The sequence below is a fragment of the Leopardus geoffroyi genome, chromosome D2 (genome assembly GCF_018350155.1).
Source record: "Leopardus geoffroyi isolate Oge1 chromosome D2, O.geoffroyi_Oge1_pat1.0, whole genome shotgun sequence".
NCBI lineage: Eukaryota > Metazoa > Chordata > Mammalia > Carnivora > Felidae > Leopardus > Leopardus geoffroyi.
In genome coordinates, this window is record NC_059334.1 from 62,573,403 (window position 1) to 62,592,854 (window position 19,452).

A 19,452-nucleotide genomic window follows, 5' to 3' on the forward strand; every position below is an offset into this window, starting at 1 on the left:
GAATCCACACAACTCTAGCATTTTAAATTATAATCAAGCATTCTGTCATGTTAATATGCCACAGTTCGTTTAGTCTCATTAAATATTTCATTCTCTCTTCCCTTGTATAATTTTTTATTTTGTTTTTTTTATCGCTAGCACTGGATGGGACCTAGAGGTCAACACTTGGGTAATGGAGTCAGACAGACCTGGCTGAAATCTCAGTTCATTTCTTAACTAGCTGTGGGACCTTGGGCAGGCTGCTTAACCTTACTGTGCCTCAGTTTCCTCAACTATGAAATGGGGATAACAATGGAGCCCACCTCATATACAGAGTTGTTATACATGATCTAAGTTAACCCTTCCATCATGAGCTTAGCACAATTTCAGATCCACAGGAAATATTCTATAAATGTCAACTATTTGTAAAAATGAACAATTAAGCCCTCTAGACAAAATTATATTGTTTTCTTTGGCGTCTTATTGGGAATTACTGGATAGGAAAGTAAAAACAGGTTTAAGTTCATTACATATTGTCAGAATGTTTGCCAGAAAAAAACAAACCATTCTCTTTTTACAAGGTGTCACCAGCACGCAAGCACATCTGTAGCTCCTATTCTGGCTTCACTTGCTTGGACGTTCAGTACCTTAAAAAAATACATGGTTCCATGATATTTCATTTTGCTTTTAAACTGCCAGACTTTTGGGGATGAGCACTGGGTGTTGTATGGAAACCAATCTGGCAATAAATTTCATATATTTAAAAATAAATAAATAAATAAAATTTAAAAAATAAAAAAAAAATAAACTGCCAGACAGGCTATTGTGTATATATATATATATATATATATATATATATGATGATCTACTCTCTGTATTTCTTTATGTACAGAAATCATCTTATATATTCAATGTATTATTCATGTCTTTTGTATACTTTATGTTAACTTCTGAAAAACTGGGGGGGGAAGCTTTATCAGTGTGCTGATTATATCCACCCCTCCCCATTCCACTGCTTTTCTATGCTTATTTGACTTTATTTTCCTACATAAAGGTGTGAAAAGATCTTTAGCCTATCCCATTGTCACTGATGATAGTGTTTGGTGCTTTAACAGCTAGGGACTTAGGAGAGCTTAACATATATACCCCCATGTTCACGCAATAAATATATAACTTCATCTCCTTATGCCATGTAAGCTGAAAGACAGGGGTCGCAGTTACCCCTTTTGAAAATATTTTCCTCTATCTGAACCAATAACATTTGCTAAATGCTGATGTCTTTCCTGCTGTTGTCTTATTTTAGCTCTGTCATATATTAGCGGTCCTATAATGAGTGAACAAATCTCTCTTTTAGCCTGGTGATCACATTTTCTGCTTTTTAATCTAATACAACTTAGAGAACTGTGGCTTTGTAAAGAGCAAAGGCATTACTTTTCTTGTAGCACATCAACTCTACCAAGGGAAACGGCAACCTCTAGAGCACAGAGCACTTTGTGTATCCAGTAACCAATACCTAGGAATCTAGACGCAATCAGCATTAATGTTACTTAGCTTACTGGGTTTCTTCAGAAAATACCCCAAGTATTACTTTTTAAAAGGTTATTCCATCTGTGTTCCTATTTCTCAAGCCCTCTTCTACTTCGACTGAATTTAAAACACTTGATAACAAATGCTTCATGCAGCACTGCTGAAATAATCAGACTAACGGCTGGTCTGAGAATGAGGCCCAGCGTTCATTTCAATGGTGAGCTGAATTTCTGAAAGGGCTCACGCTCTGTAATTTAGTGAATGTAATGAGACGGCTGGAGCCTGACAGAATTTCATTTTAAAAAGCCTATTCCATCCTGGAAGATAAACCCCCTCTAAAATTCTAGTATCAAGGCCAAGCTTTCTTAACTTATCTCCAAAGTTAAGTCCAAATGGTGCACTCAACAGGACATTTATAGGAGTTAATATCATATTCTTATATACCTTAACGGGCTGGAACACGATTTTGACTCAGGCTAAATTTTGTTTAAAAAAATTAGTCTTCATTGGCCACTTTCCAGGGGAAAGCTTTTAAACTGAGGGCAATTAAATGAACAGGAGAGAAGGGGCTAGTCCAGAACAACTGAAAAATATCTCTTCATATATAATGCGACGAGAATAATTTCCAGGTTTTTTTCCTTGTACTCATACCCTCTTGTTTTTATCCTCAAAGAAATTTCCAATTAAGGCTACCTGCTGTGATTGTTCATCTATTCATCTACTTAGAAATATTTTAAAAATCTCACTCAGTAGCCATTCTATCTTAAAAAATTACTATATAGGAGTTATATAATATTCCTGTATCGTTCTTTAAAAAAAGAGTTGATTTTGAAAATTAAGACAATGTCCAAACAGGAGTCTACAAGCTACAAGCCATGGGCAAAATCCACCCACAACTTGTTTCTGTAAATAAACTTTTATTGGAACCCAACCATGCCCATTCACCTATGTACTGTGTATGGCTGCTTCTGAGTTACAATGGCAGTATTGAATAGTTGAGGTTCAAAGCACATGGCCCACAAAGCAGAAAACATTTACTAGCTGACCCTGTACAGAAAAAGTCTGTCGCTCCATAGTCTGAAACAAGATTCTGACAACACAAAAACCATAAATCCGCAAGTGATTTTAATACCCTAGACATATATGCAAATTCAAATATCTGATTGTCTTATAGGTTTACTTCTTGCCTGTGAGGCAGCTGCATAAAAACCTGTTGTCTCTTTTAACTTTTATCTACAAAGCTTCCTCTTTTTTTTTTTTTTTTGGAATGTTTTTATTTATCTTTGAGAGACAGAGAGCACGAGCAGGGGAGGGGCAGACAGGGGGGTGGACAGAGGATCCAAAGTGGGCTCTGCATTGACAGCAGGGAGTCTGATGTGGGGCTTGAACCCACAAACCGTGAGATCATGACTTGAGCCAAAGCCGGACACTCAACCAACTGAGCCACCCAGGCGCCCCATATCTACAAAGCTTCCTAAGCAAATTAGTGCCAATGGTTAAGATGTTCCCAAATTAGGAAATGGAATACTGAAGTTATATGAAACTGATGGCCATATTCCAAACGTAAATATGTCAGAAAGTTAAGCAAAGGAGCATTCCACTCGTCAGGACAGTCAAACTAGGAAGCTGAGATTCGGACAGGTGACGGCAAAGAGGAAAGGCACCACGCATCACTGAAGGAGACAGATGCCAGAAGTTAGATGTTATAGCAGGCAATATTTAGTGATAACCCCACTGTATATGGCACCATGCCGTGTATGTTATAAAACAGAAAAACAAGGTCCCAGTTTCTGTAGCTCCTCTAGAACCAAAAATGATCATCAGTTCTGCCTACCATTTTTTGATATTATAAACTTAACTTAAAAAACAAGTAAGAACTATTAAAATATACTCAAGGAATTCCAAATGGTATTTCAGTTACAGTCAATGTGTTCAATATATGATTTTAAAGTTTCTTTTCAGTTTATATAATTGAGCTAACTTCAAAGGAATTCTATCTTACCTTCTCATCAACGTTAGAATTCCTGGTATATTTGAGATTTCAGAAAATCTGGATCATGGCAGCACAGAGTTAGTGGCAATCATGTACGAGGAGTCTTCAAAATCTTCTTTGGTTAAGGGATATGCCTGGAGCAAGGGGGTTCTGACCTGACTGGCAAATAAGCTAAAACATCTCGACTCACGTAATAGCTGCCACGGTAAAAATGAAACGTTGGAATTCCCAGCAGCCATGTCACACTCCTGCAGGCTCAGGAGGAAGTGAGCACTAAAGAGAAGGGAGAAACAAACACAACTAGCTCTTCTAGGATATTAGTCTGCACAGTAGCCAGAGCTCCGGGCACAGCGCTTCGAGCTGATCAACAGAATTCACCAGCGGATAAATGTGAAAATTTAACCCTACAGCTGTTGTGATGAACCACCTTGAGTAAAAACCATTGGTTAGCTGAAAAGTAAACCAGTGTGTCACATAAAAGTACCTGAGGAAGACTCGGTATTGTTCGACTTTTTCCAGCAGATGCAGTTTATAACTCCAGTGCTGTCATCCACTGCAAGAGAAGCATAAAAGGGTAGAAGAGAGATCTGGGCACTGCTAGTGAATCAGTACACTGACACTGGATTTTGCCATACCAAAAAATGACATTTTTCAATAGCCTGCTTGGTCAAACCCTTATAAAACTCTCCTACTTAAAAAAAAACTTTTTAAATATTTATTTATTTTTGAGAGACAGAGAGAGACAGAGCATGAGCAGGGGAGGGGCAGAGTGAGAGGGAGACACAGATTCTGACGCAGGCTACAGGCTCTGAGCTGTCAGCACAGAGCCCAATGTGGGGCTCGAACCCACGAAAGCGAGATCATCACCTGAGCCGAAGTCGGACTCTTAACCGACTGAGCCACCCAGGTGCCCCTCCTTCTATTTTTAGAAGTAACCTCTCACAGTATGCCAAGGAGTTAAAACTGCTTGTCTGCACATGCTGATGTAAAACACAATCCTAACAGGATGTAGTCAACATTTCACGTACCCTGCCTTAAGGGTACTGATGATTAATGATTTTAAGTTTATTTATTTTGAGAGAGAGAGAGAGAGAAAGAGAGAGAGAAAGAGAACACGTGCACACAAGCGGTGGGAGGGGCAGAGAGAAGGAGACACAGAATCCCAAGCAGGCTCTGTGCCAACAGTGCATAGCCTGATGTAGGGCTTGAACCCAGGAACAGTGAGATCATGAGCTGAGCTGTAGTTGGATGCTTAACCAACTGAGCCTCTCAGGTGCTCCAAGGGTACTGATGATTCTTGACCACACCTCTCCTAAAAATGGGGTCCTCAGGAAGTTAAGTACAAAAATCTCAATGAATGCAACATGCAAAAGTGGCCTTGCTCTCCCACCGTGAAACAAGGCAGCGCTGACATGGTCTGTGGTGAGAGGCACTTAGAGGGTAGCCTTCTTCTCTCACCATTTGCTCTCTCATGAGCTCTATGATTTACCAAGACACAGCACCCCAAATATTCTGACATGGACTTCTCTTTGTGAACAAACTTCTGCCCAGTCCTTAACACTGCAGGGGATGTAAGGAAAGCCAAGTATATTGCAGAAGGGCAAAGTTTTATTTTCATAATGGCAAATAATTCTATCTTGTTCACATAAATAATTTTGGCTTATTTTATCCTTAATGAAACACACACACACACACACACACACACACACACACACACAGAATTCCCACTGCACTTGAATTTATAACTGCAGAGAAACTGGAAATGCTTGCTATGGGATGACAGGTGTTTCCTCTTTGTCTAATTTCTAAAAAACTCAGAAAAGAGATCAGTGGGCTTAATGATTTTCTAGAAAATCACCAGCAAGGCTGTTATAAAAGCCCATGTAATATAGAACATAATGCAAATTTTTTTATTGCTGGTTTAAATTTGTGTTGAAAGCAGAAGCCAAGAATACTTCTTATATGAAAATAAATTCTGGATGGATTTTATTAAATGTAAAACAGGTGAACTTAAAATGATGAGGAGAAAATATGGGTAAATACTTTTGAACTTTGTGCTTATAGTTGGTGGGGGGATTCTTTAAGCAAACCTGAAAATCAGAACTCATTTAAAAAAATTTTTTTTTAACGTTTATTTATTTTTGAGACAGAGAGAGACAGAGCATGAACGGGGGAGGGCAGAGAGAGAGGGAGACACAGAACTGGAAGCAGGCTCCAGGCTCTGAGCCATCAGCCCAGAGCCTGACGCGGGGCTCGAACTCACGGACTGTGAGATCATGACCTGAGCTGAAGTCGGATGCTTAACCAACTGAGCCACCCAGGCGCCCCTCAGAACTCATTTTTAAAGGTCGGATATATCTGACCAACTAATAATACTGTACGGCAATTTTCCAAATGATAGGGCTAGTGTCTTAATACATAAGGAGCTCATACAAATGAATAAAGAACAAGACCACCAGAGAAAAAAATGGCAAAAAAAAAAGAATATGCAATTCACAGAAGATATAAAAATGGCCAATAAACGTGTCAGTACACTAAATTCATTAGTTACCAGAAAAAGAACAAACATAATGTCTCAATTACTAGAATAACAAATATTAAAAAATACTGATACCCTTGCTGTTTCAAAGAGACACATGCACCCCAATGTTTATAGCAGCACTTTCAACAATAGCCAAAGTATGGAAGAGCCCAAATGTCCATCGATGGATGAATGGATAAAGAAGATGTGGTATATATATACTATGGAGTATTACTCGGCAATCAAAAAGAATGAAATCTTGCCATTTGCAACTACGTGGATGGAACTAGAAGGTATTATGCTGCTAAGCGAAATTAGTAAGTCAGAGAAAGACAAACATCATATGACTTCACTCATATGAGGACTTTAAGACACAGAATGGATGAATATAAGGGAAGGGAAGCAAAAATAATATAAAAACAGGGAGGGGAACAAAACATAAGAGACTCTTAAATATGGAGAACAAACAGAGGGTTACTGGAGGGGTTGTAGAAGGGGGGATGGGCTAAATGGGTAAGGGGCATTAAGGAATCTACTCCTGAAATCATTGTTGCACTATATGCTAACTAATTTGGATGTAAATTAAAAAAAATTGTTTTTAAATACTGATATACCCTCACATGCTGTTAGTGGAAGTGTAAATTCATATCAAATTTCTAAAGAGCAAGTTAGGAAACCAGTTGAATTTTTAAATGTATATATCCTCTGACTTCGTGATTACTTCTAGAAATTTATCCTGGGGAGAAAAACAGAGTAAGTACCCAGATTTATACATCTTGTATAAGGCCGTTTGCTGCAACATTGTTTATAATACTGGAAGTTGGGTGGCTCAGTCAGTTGAGCGACTAACTTCGCTCAGGTCATGATCTCACAGTTTGTGGGTTCGGGCCCCTCATTGGGTTCTGCACTGGCAGCTCAGGTCGGGTTCTGTGCTGGGAGCTCAGAGCCTGGAGCCTGCTTCAGAATCTGTGTCTCCTTCTCTCTCTCTGCCTCTCCCCGGCTTGCACTCTCTCTCTCTCAAAAATTAATAAACATTTAAAAAAAAATTTTTTTAATGAATTACAATGGCATAGCATATGGAGGTAAAAAGTTATAATGAAGATTTATGTTCGCTGCTGTTAAAAGATATCCATGCCTCATTTTAGCAAAGAAATCTTATATAATATTTTTTAAAGTTTATTTATTATTTTGTGAGAGACAGAACACAATAGGGGGAGGGGCAGAGAGGGAGAGAGAATCCCAAGCAGGTTCTGTGCAGCCAGCATGAGCCTGATGTGGGGCTCAAACTCATGAAACCCTGAGATCAGGACATAAGCTGAAATCAAGAGTCGCGGACACACAACTAACTGAGCCACCCAAGAGCCCCAAGAAATCTCATATATAATCTAATTCACATAAAATGTTAAATAGTGTACTTTGACAGAAATTATTTTAAGACTTTAAAATGATAATAGCAGTTTCTTTTGGAGCATAGGAAAGGGACTCCACGTTGAATGTACATGCTCACTGTAAGCCTCATTTCAGAAATATTGAGAGAGAAATATGCATAACAGCTCAAGGAAATAAGACATATATATATTTCTCCAATATTAGGAACATGTAAAACTATTAGGAAGGATGTTCACCCAAACGTTGACATTGTTTTTATCTTATTTATAGGGTTTTACATGACTTTAATGTACTTCAGTAAAATTTAGTCTAATTTGAAATTTTATTTTATAATGAATATCATCTTAAAATAAATCAATAAGGAAATTCTGAATTAAAAAATTGTTTGACACCTCTAGGCACACTACTTCTGTGGCCAGTGACAAATCTTGGTTTATCATGTAGTGTAAAAAATATTAGCACATGAACACTTGTTCTAGGATGTGTGAGGACACTGACTGCAGCCTCTCCAGGACTCTTGGTCTGAGCTTAAACTGCTGCCAAGTGCTCTGGGCACTGCCACCAAACCCTCTGACCTTCTAGTTTGTAACCTCTCCTGGAGGGTGCTGTTCCCCGGCAGTGTAAGGTCTGGCTGCTGGAATGCCCTGGTAGGGGAGCCCCCTTGGAGTGCTGCACAACGTGCTCCCCCATTCGCCTGGGTCGCTGGCCTTTTGTTTCAGCAGTGGAATGAGTCAGCGACAGCAGGAAACACCCCCAGCACAGGCCTGTAGTGAGTCAGGTGGAGCAGGACCCAGTACAGCAGGGAGTGGCCGCCTGGCAGGTGGCCCGAAAGCCAAGATGGCCCTAGGACAGCAGGGAGGGTGCAGCTCTCCCTTGAACAGGCCTCACAAGAGTTAAAGTCACAAAAGCATTTCTACTCTCAGTTACCTCAACCCTCAGATGCTTTTCATTTTCCCATAGCCCACAGATGGGTCCTGTTCTTGTAACATTCATTCTAAAGAAACTGTTTATTGGGGAAGAGTCAAACATATCACCTTCATCTTGTTTTAAACTCCCATCCCAAAAACAAAAACAAAAACAAAAAAAGCAGATGAAGTTGATTTTGGGGGGAGGGTGAGCTGATGGGGGAGAGAAAAATCAAATTGAGTTATATGGAGATATACGGCTCACTGGAGTCAGTAAATAGATTGGATCTATAAATCTCCAACAGTGGAACCTTGAGCAAATGACTGGACCTTATTTTTCTCATCTCCAAAATGGAAAGAACATCTGTCCTTACTATTTCAAACGATTAGGGGGAGAATAACACCATGTACGTGAAAGTGCTTTGTAAACTGAAACTACCATTTCATCACTGATATTTGGAGAGGTAGTACTTTATTATACTACAGAAAATGTACTTGCCCACAGCTGAGTATGCTGTAGGAAATGGGTGGATATTTGTTGAATTGTCTGGAGAAAAACAGAACGAATACCTTTGGTAAAATAAAGGAGAGAAGAGATCCAATATGGGGATGCCTGACAAGACGATCTATTTTAAAGTTTAAAAAATATATATATGCTGGGCAAAAGCAGAGGGCATGAGGAAACTCATCTCTCACATGTTATTTTATAAGCAGGAGACTGTCACATTCAGGGAAATGAATACCTGTTGAAGAAAGGCAATGATATCGTATCTATACATTAGCTATCATACACAGACTACCAGTGAAATGGTGGCAGTCAACTTGTTCAACTGCCTTCTGTCTCTCCACAAGGAGAGCAGGAACACAAATCCAAGGCAGCACACCAGAAAGCAACAACGTCAATTACAGCAAAGATCTGGAATCCGAAGTTAAGCTTCCCACTAAATATCTAGGTTGGCCTCCTAGCTGCAGAGACTCTGAGAGTTGCACAAGGCAACAGATGAAAATGCTTACATTAAACTCAATGAAAAAAAATCAAGACCCACGACACTAATTGCTGCCGTCCAAACTATAGAAATCTTTCATTTGGTTTCCATCATCATGAGGGGAGGGTAATTTTATGATAACAGATATTCACCCCTGAGTACCAAAAGGCTTTTATTAAGAAAAGATTTATTTTCAAGTAATTTCCATGCCCAACATGGGGCTTGAACCCACAACCCCGAGATCAAGAGTCACATGCTCCATCGACTGAGCCAGCCAGGCACCTCCCCAAGAGACTTTTTAAAAATACTGTTCTGGGGGCACCTGGGTGGCTCAGTCAGTTGAGCATCCAACTTCAGCCCAGGTCACGATCTCAAGGTTCATGAATTTGAGCCCCACATCGGGCTTGCTGCTGTCAGCCTGTCAGCACAGGGCCTGCTTCGGATCATTTGACCCCCCACTCTCCCTCTGCCTCTCCCCTGCTTATGATCTCTCTTTCAAAAAATAAATAAAACATTAAAAAAAATACTGTTCTGGATACAAATCTTATTATTTTTATACTTATCTTCTTAAAGAGTCTATTTAACATTAATCTGGCCTTTTTTATTTTTAAAGGTACCAATATAAACATTTGTTACCATCCTTTACCATTTATAGCTATGCTCTCAGGTATCAGGTATCTAACCTTGATCATCCAGAGATCCTAGACTGTCATATTTTAATTTTTCCACCTCCAAACTCCCCATCAGCTGTCACGTGAAAGTAGGCATCAGTGTCATTCTTAACTTTTTGCATCACTTTACACTTGGTCCATGTCAGTGGCCCCAAGGGGCTCCTAATAAAGGACAAGTGCGTGGGCTCTGTGAGAGTCCCCAGCTGCTCTGAAAGGCTAGGGTTGCTTGATATTCAGTGTTCCACTAAGTGGGGTCCTTTCACATAAACTCAGTGTTGGGCACAATTGTTCTTACCTCCGTAGCTGTAGAAAGTATCCTTTTCTCTTCTTCCAATTACAGTTCCCAAGATCTCCACCTGTTTTATTGGATGCCCATTGTAAAAAAATACTCCTGAAATTAAAAAAAAAAAAAAAAAATCAGCCCTTGACAAATGGCAAGCCCCAAGAAATTCAAATGTCTTTTCCTTAAGGGTTCTAAGTAGAAAGGTTGCCTTTACTGAAGCCTGTACTAATGTAGAAAAGAGAAAACCAATGTTGCCCAACTAGATCTGGTTAATCTTCTTTCCACTTGTGAAAATGAAATGTGCATCCTTGTGGACCTCTCACAAGGGGCCTGAAAACAGTATATTATGAGACCAAATCTATTTGGAGAGGCTATAAAAGAGAGGAAATCACAAGAAAGGCTTCTTTGGCTTTTTTACTTGAGCTTTTCTAGGCAGCCAGTCATCATTTATATGAATTAGCAGCAGCTTTTTATTTTTTTAAATATTTTTTAATGTTTATTTATATTTGAGATGGGGGGGGGGAGGGGCAGAGAAAGAGGGAGACACAGAATCCAAAGCAGGCTCCAGACTCTGAGCTGTCAGCACAGAGCCCAAGTGGGGCTCGAACTCACGAACTGTGAGATCATGACCTGAGCCAAAGTCTGACATTTAACTGACTGAGCCACCCAGGCGTCCACCCCCACTTTCTTTTTTAAAGAGAAGATGATTAGGTTACAAAATGCTGCCTTTGGGGCCAGATTATAATTCAAAAACTTCTCTTCTTAAAACCGTTTTCAAAACCCAGAGAACAGATGCCAACGGGCAGCTTCCTGCCAGAGGAGAGACCTAAGAAGACAAATCATACACTAACACCTGGAGGCCTTTTGTGGACTCTGGAAGGGTTGTGGAGGGACTCCTGGCTGCAGTGAGTCCCTGATTCCCACCCAAGGTCCCAGAGCTGTCCTGGCTCCTGCAGAGCTTCCTGTCTGCGCACCCCCAACATCCTAACCTAACTCCCTATTCTGGCTTAAGCTACTGGCATGTGCATGTGTCTCCTACAGCTAACGAAATCCAAACTAAAACCTCCAGCTTGTCCTTTTTCCCACTATGATGACTGAATTCTTTAGTTTTAGAAAGAGGCTGTAAACATTTAAATGGTCATTTCCTTTTAAAATAAAGATATGAGGGGCGCCTGGGTGGCTCAGTCAGTTAGATGTCCGACTTCGGCTCAGGTCATGATCTCGCAGTTCGTGGGTTCAAGCCCCACATCAGACTCTGTGCTGACAGCTCAGAGCCTGGAGCCTGCTTCAGATTATGTGTCTCCCTCTCTTTCTCAAAAATAAAGATTAAAAAACAAAATTTTAAAAATAAATAAATAAATAAAATAAAGATATTAATTGCAAACAAAGAAACATTCACCAATGTAGGCATCTGACCACCTCCTCCCTCCCCACCAAGCCTGGACAGAGCCTCTCTTCTCCACACCTATAGGGCTGGGCAGCAGGACGGCCCGAACCCTGAAGCCCTTCAAAACCTCCAGACTGGCCTCCACTGACGGCTCTCGTTTCCCATGTGGATAAAGGGGCTGGGGATGAGACACTCATGGAGAGTCCCAGAGGATGGACAAGGAGGCTCTAAGCCTCAATCAGCAAGAGATCCTAGAAGGGTGAGATGTGGTTGGAAGGAAAACATGGTGGCAAATTTAGCCAAAAGAAGGCCCTCTCCCTGGCAGAGCATCCTTCTCAAGATGACTTAGTGGATTAGAGACCATGCCCAGGGCAACAAATGGGGGCCATGAGCTGAAATGGCAAGGCTACACAAGGGAAGGAGCCCGAGTCACTGTGTCATTCCCAAGGAGAGTCACCCCCTTCCAGGGACACTTGGGTTGAATGGGGACAAACTGGTTCCACAGAAAATCCACGACATTTCAAATGCAGGATACTTCCAATCAACTTCTCCTGAGTTCTTACGATTGATATCCAGGCCCCTTAGTTACCACCTTTGGTGAGACCTTTGGGGCCTCTGCCCCTGCCTGCCTGCACTGACCAAACACAAAGGGCAAGTTCAGAGGAGGGAGAGCCCTGCAGGACCTCCGCAGGCAAGCTCAGACTTCCTGTGGCAGAAGAAAGTTTAAATCAGGAGAATGAGCCTCACCTATGGATATGGGCATGGAATCCTGTCCTGGAGCGCACCCCAACACCGTGCCCTGACATGCTTGTGTGCAGAGAAGAGCTATGGCATGGCCCTCCTTTGGTTTGCTGCAGAGCCAGGTGGGGCTTAGAGTGGCCTGAACTCCAGGCTGCTCTCTGGCTGCAGCCAGCACTTTCTGCTTCCCCAAATGCATTGTATAGGTAATAACACTTTCTATCTGTGTCCTGAGCAGAGCCAGGTTGGAACCGTTCTCTGAACGTGACTGGCCTTCCCCTATCCCAGCTCAAAGATGGTCTGTCCTGGGATTGGTTTGCATTAGAGACAGCACACTCCACAGGATTCCATGTGTCAGTTGTGGCCCCAGGACCACAAAATAGGAGGAGGCAGAACTGTGGAGACCTCTGGACCCATTGGAGGATCCACTGTCTGCCCCTGAAATATCTTTCCAGCTGGTCCTAGAGCCACTATGGGGTGCTTCACTGGTGATGTCTGAAAGCCTGAGACAGTCCCAGGCCTCTGTGGGTTTCCCTGGACACCCTGGTATGTGCTGCTATGGTGGTTTTTATAGTAAAGAGCTGACACACTTTAAGAGTGGGAAAAGAGCTAGCCAAAATGTATTCTGCCTATGTTGAAACATACAAAAAAGGTGGTAACAAGACTGGACTAATGACACAAGCCAGGGAAGTCTTCAAGTCACCTGTGATGGAGGCTAATCCTCCAGTGTTGCAAACTATGCTGCGCCACTCAATAAAAATCTGAACAGGGCTTCACTTGAGAACACAACAGACTTTCTCAAGAAAGCACAGGAAAGAGAGACCCTAAACTTTTATCTCCTAGACTGACAATGGTCACCTTCAAGGACAGACCTAGTCACTCCAAGGTGCAAACAATCCTTCCAATCTTAAGTGATTGATGCAATAAACGTCTTAAAAGCATCACAGAACGGAGAACCAATTTAAAAGAAAATAACACATGGGTTGAATCAAAACAGAGAAAATCAACTGAGGAGGAAACACGCTGCTTGGAAACAGAGAAGACACTTCCCAGAGTGTATGGAATCATGAACGCCACATATCAGAAGCACAACCTACAAGAAGATGGCGGAAGACATGGAAAAGAGTTGGGAGAGAACTTCCTACTATCAAAACAAGATTCTCTTCTAGGACAAAAGGGCTCAATAAAAGTTGGATGGCAGCTCTGCTGACCGAAAGAAAGCTCAGTAAGCCAAGAAAAGAAAATAACCAAGACGACGGATACTGACTTATGTGGAGTTTAGGCTGCAACCCCAAGTGTTTCTGCTCCTGCTGCCTTTGTTCCACATGCAGCCCAAGGAGGCGCAAACATATCAGGGGGAATCATCTGGATCATCAGGGCTGAAGGAAGGAGGAGGGTCAGGCCAGGAGGGTTCAGGGATCTGGAATCACACAGGCAGGCTTGATTCAGCTTTCACAGTAGCCAACCCCCAAACAGCCACCACTCCAGCAAGACATTTGTCTGTTTTCTCTCTTTTAAAAATATATTTGATTTACCTCTTTTTAGTCTAACTGCTGTTATTTAATTGATGTATGAATGCATTCAAATACCTAAGATACTATTTGTTATTAATTTTTAATTTTATTTTAGAAAGGGGGGGGTGGGGGCACAAGGAGAGAGCGAGAGACAATCTTAAGCTCAGCAGGGCTCAATCCCATGACCCTGGGATCCTGACCTGAGCTAAAATCAAGATCAGATGTTCAACTGACTGAGCCATCCAGGTGCCCGATAAGATGCTATTTTTAGCATAATTCTTATGAATACACTATTTCCACTTCATTGGACCCTCAAGAATTAGATAATATAAGTACTGTATTTTGATTTAAGCAACATTCACTATATCCCATTATTAAAGTCTGACATGGACATTTAGAATAATAAAGACAATTTCTTTATGCTATAAACAAAAAGATGCAGCAAAAAAGACCCCAAAACCTATAAACACCACCACCACCACCACCACAGTCAAACTTTGTAACATTTTTTTTCTTAACATTTTGTATTAGTTTAACCCTAAATTCACAGAGTTGACATTTTGCAACCATTTTGCAAGGCAATTCTGATGGCAAATAAGCAGAAAAAGGTCAAATTTCAAGTCAAGGTCACAGTCTCCCACAAGACTGCTCTTTCTTCAGTCACTGACCCTAAATTTGGGGGTTCTCAGGCCACCCACACTTCTGACCAAAGCACTACAAATTAGGGGTTCCTGTAACTCACTCAGCTTTGATAATCTGCTAGAATGGCACACAACTCAGGAAGGTGCTAGACCTATGACTGTAGTTTCTTAGTAAAGGGTACAAATCAGGACTATCTAAATAAAGAGAGGCATAGGACAAGGTCTGGGAAGGTCCAAGCACAAAGCTTCCATATCCACAGAACACATCACCCTCCCGATAAATCAATGTATGATTACCAACCAGGAAAATTCACCTGAGCCTCAGTGTCCAGAGTTTTTACTCGAGTTTCAGTATGCAGGCAAGACTCAATCCTTGGCCACACAACAATTCAATCTCCAGCCCCTCTCCCTTCCCAAGGGGTTGGGCTGATGTCACCCAGCTGGAAATCCCAGCCCTTTCCGATCACACGGTTGTTCTTTCAGGCATGGACAACCCCCATCCTCAAACCAAACCAAAAACAACACAGAAGTAAAAACCTAGACTAGACTAGGGGAATTTCCCACCCTTAGGGCCCTACAGTATAATCTAGAGAGTACTCCTCTTGTGAAATTATGGTTGGTGTCTGCTTCAACCATGAAGTTTCATTTTAAAAACAAGAGTAGGCAGTTAGTTCGGTTTTTAACAGGATGCCTGGAGGCCAGTTATCAGGAAATTTAGATACCGGTCCGTGGCAACACTCCAAAACCAAAGCCACCAGAAGCTGGATCAAAACAGACAGACCCCAGACAAAGAAGGCCAGAAACCCTGATCAAGTAAGGGAGAAAAGGCATGAAACCCTGTTCACAAAAATATCCCTCCCAAAGTAATAAATTTTCCACCCCCTAACAACTGTCAATACAAGACACAAACCCAAAACCCCAGGCACAGCTCTCCACTGAGTTAGCCTGTTCTCACATCTCACTTTAATAAACATTCCCACTTGCACTGCTCAACCATGTGTCTGGTCTCTCCTTGAATTCTTCCTTGCTAGGAGACAAAGAGCCTCTGGCAACATCCCTGGGAAGGACTGGGTGGAGGCACAGGGCCCGGGGGAGTGGCGAGGGGGGGTTTCCCCAGTCCACCTGGCAACAAAATCACATCTGGAACAGTATTACCAGTGACATAGCAAAGACCATCAGGATCAGTTTTCCTTGGTTTGTTGTTAATACATCGTAAAGTCCTTCAGCCACAAGAAGCGTTAAGCCCCTAGCATGCCCTGATATTTCCTTGAGCATCTACAGAAGACTTTCTTTCAAGTGCAAGGCTGGCATTTGGTGTGAAATTGCTTTCTTCCTGAGTTGAGCTATGAAGAATACCGGCCTGTTCTGGAAAATGGACAACTGTGGGGGAGGACGGCTGCCTTCCAAGGAAAAACAAAAAACAAAAAACAGACAATCTCCAACAATAATAGGAAACCAAGGTGTGGTGAAAAATATGCACAAAAGGCTTTAAAATAAGGCCATCCAAATATATTTGTACACAGAACTGGAAGCACACAAAACATCCTCTCATTAGAACTGTACATACTTGAGATTCTTGACTACCTCTGACTCACAGCTTGCTATTTGTTCAAAACAGCAAAGAGTTTAACCAAACTTCTCATATAACACAGTAAACATGTGAAGACCCATGCACAGCTAAGTGCATTATTTAAATCTACCTCAAATTATATTTGTTATGTTTTAGGTATGAAGAACCTATCTTTATTCTACCACTTTAAAAAAAAAGTGATTTCTTTAACTTTACATTTTTAATACTTTGTTTGCCCCAATTACTATTTCTTTGAGGGACTACTACATGCCTGGCACTGTTTTAAGCACTGTAATTACATAGGTGTATAAAGCAGATCACATCTTTCCTCTCAAGGAGTTTATACAACTTGGTTCTGATTAAGTGAAAACAAAACAAAACCCCACAAGAAAGTCAGGCCTGGTTAATCCCTATTTTTACAAAGAAGACACCTAACCTTTACAGGTGAGTCACATGCCCAGGCCAGTTAAGAGGCACAGTTGAGAAAGAGAACAAAGCCTAGAGATGCCTGGTCCAGTGAGCTTTCCACCAAGAGCTGTCCCAAAGAAAAACTACTGAGCCTGTTATAATATGAGAGATCTCAACTGCAGACAAAAACATTCCTCAGTACAAAGGTTACTTCCCCCAGCATTTAAGAAATAAAATTGAGATTTAGACTTTTTAACTTGCATAGAAATGAACTAATTTGAGAGTCCACGCTAGGTTATTTTCCGAGTCTGCAGGAGGCAAGGCTCTCCTGAAAGCCGCTAAGCCCCTAGCATTCTGCAGCTTTGAAGAAGGCTGGGGTGCAGGTGCAGCACAGGGCATCCTCCAGGCCCACCAGCCACATACCTGGTACCTGGCAGGACTCCTTCAAGTCCAGGATATCCCTGATGTAGAGTTTTGCAAAGGCTAGAAACACAGGATCCAAACCCCACAAGAGGGAAGGGGTCTCCTCTTCAGATCGGCTGGATTCAGACTCCATCGGGAGGCTGGGCTTCTTTGGCTTCCAGCCAACCCTGAAAGGCTCTGCGTCACTGAATCGATCTAGATAGGAGACAGAAAAAATCAGGATGCAAAGCATTTAAAGTGGGTGAAATTGGCATGGCCCCGAAGCTGCTCCCGGGCGGGCATCCAGAACTCCGGTAGGGATAAATAAACCCAGGGGTCCGGGGCCTGTCCAAGCCAGGGGCCTAGAGGAAAGAGGCGCTCCTTGGGTGAGGGCCTGTACGTTCATTATGGTTCTCTCTCTGGAATCTCCTCTGCCCCACGGGAGTATTTCTCCTTCCCCCGAAGTACCAACTTCAAAACGGCTAAACGCTAACTTTTCACTTCGGGGAGCTATCCATACAGGCGTACCCCGAAACCGCTTTAATGGGCGGGGTCCAAGAGGAATGGGCGCCCACGTGGCCAAACACCAGGGGGGTCAGAAGGGGTGGATCTGTGCGTCGCCCTGCCCCTACACCTTCCGGTTCGGGGATACACTGAGGAAGGGAGGAAAACGGAAACGAAAAGCAGACCCGCTCCAAGCCCCTCCCGCCGTGTCGCGACGCTGGCCCCCGGCCCCCTGCCCTGAGGAGCGCGCAGGCCCGGCCCTTCCGGGCGCTCAAAGGCCTCGGGCGTCAAGGCCCCGCCCAGCGCAGAAGCGCCGGGCCCAGGTCTTCTTAGCAGGCGCGGGGGTAGGACCCATCTCCCGACTTTCCACCCACCCACCTCTCCCCACCTGAGCCTTCCCTCCAGACTGCCAGAGTTTCGCCACGGCTCCGCCCCGCCCCAACCGCGGCCCCGCCTCATTCCAACGGGGCCCCGCCCCAATCTCTCTGCAGGTGGCGAGCCTGCCTTAGCGTATTTGGCTCAGGCAGTGCTCTGGTCCCTCCATCCGCGCGTTCTCCATGGGCTTCCGCTGGAGCGCGCAGCCCAAATCTCCGAGGCCTGGCTCTGCAATTCCTGCTGTCCGAACCCCATCCTCCCAAGTCTCCCTTTCAAGCCGTCTCCCGCTAGGGGTAGGACGATGAGTCAGGACCACCAAGACGTTGGGACTGGTTTGGGGGACACGGAGTTTTTTCCTGATATATTAAATGAACAAATAAAAAACGCAATACCGAGAGCGGGACTACATTGTGGCATATTTTAAATGTTTACTTACACTTGGTGAGTGATCTACTAACACACACACGATATTGGGACTCTACTCACATTGGAGATAATGTCAGTATCTAAATGGAGACCTTGAGTGAATGTGAGGTCTTGGCTTTAACCAAGGCTAGCCTTACAAGATCGTGACAATAAATTTTGTCTTCTTTCCGCTTATTCAGTGTATACTCTGTAATGTTATACACTTAAGAATTTTGAAATACTGGCATTTTGGTAAATCATGGCTACCTTGATGGTGCTTGTCCCCATTGGCCCTAATTTAAGGTGAGAAAAGAGATACAGGGCATCCAGATTGGCAAGGAAGAATTCAAACTTTCACTCTTTGCAGAAGACATGATACTCTATATGGGAAACCCAAAAGACTCCACCAAAAAACTGCTAGAACTGATACATGAATTCAGCAAAGTCACAGGATATAAAACCAACATACAGAAATCAGTTGCATTTCTCTACACCAATAATGAAGCAGAAGAAAGAGAAATCAAAGAATCAATCCCATTTACAACTGCACTGAAAACCATAAAATACATAGGAATAAACCTAACCAAAGAAGTCAAGGATCTGTATGCTGAAAACTATAGAAAGCTTATGAATGAAATGGAAGAAAATACAAAGAAATGGAAAAACATTCCATGCTTCTGGATTGGAAGAACAAATATTGTTAAAATGTTGACACTACCCAAAACAATCTACACAGTCAATGCAATCCCTATCAAAATGACACCAGTATTCTTCACAAAGCCGGAACAACCAATTTTAAAATTTGTATGGAACCATAAAAGACCCCAAATAGCCAAAGTAATGTTAAGAAAGAAAACCAAAGCAGGAGGCATCACAATTCCAGACTTAAAGCTATATTACAAAGCTGTAATCATCAAGACGGTATGGTACTGGCACAAAAAAACAGGCACATAGATCAATGGAACAGAGTAGAGAACCCATGAATGTACCCACAAATGTATGACCAACTAATCCTTAGCAGAACGGGAAAGAATATCCAATGGAAAAAAGACAGTATTTTCAGCAAATGGTGTTGGGAAAACTGGACAGTGACATGCAGAAGAATGAACCCGGACCACTTTCTTACTACACAAAAATAAAATGGATGAAATTCCTAAATGTAAGACAAGAAACCATCAAAATCTTAGGGGAGAAAACAGGCAACAACCTCTTTGACTTTGGCTGCAGCAACTTCTTACTAGAAATATCTCTAGA

General features: G+C 42.3%; 1 protein-coding gene across 11 annotated transcripts in view; it reads right to left on the reverse strand.

Moving 5' to 3' along the window:
• STN1 (STN1 subunit of CST complex) overlaps nt 1-17,878 on the reverse strand; it is a 46,060-nt gene extending 28,182 nt beyond the window's left edge. For 2 of the 11 annotated variants that reach the window (XM_045438800.1, XM_045438797.1), the window contains exons 1-4: nt 17,443-17,578; nt 16,936-17,130; nt 10,267-10,362; nt 3,984-4,052 (exon numbers count right to left, since the gene is read on the reverse strand). In XM_045438800.1, the coding sequence (XP_045294756.1) occupies nt 3,984-4,052; nt 10,267-10,362; nt 16,936-17,068 (298 nt within the window). In that variant the 5' untranslated portion in view covers nt 17,069-17,130; nt 17,443-17,578. The other 9 variants (XM_045438801.1, XM_045438795.1, XM_045438796.1 and 6 more) reach the window with 9 other exon arrangements.
• Nucleotides 17,879-19,452: the final 1,574 nt, after the last annotated feature.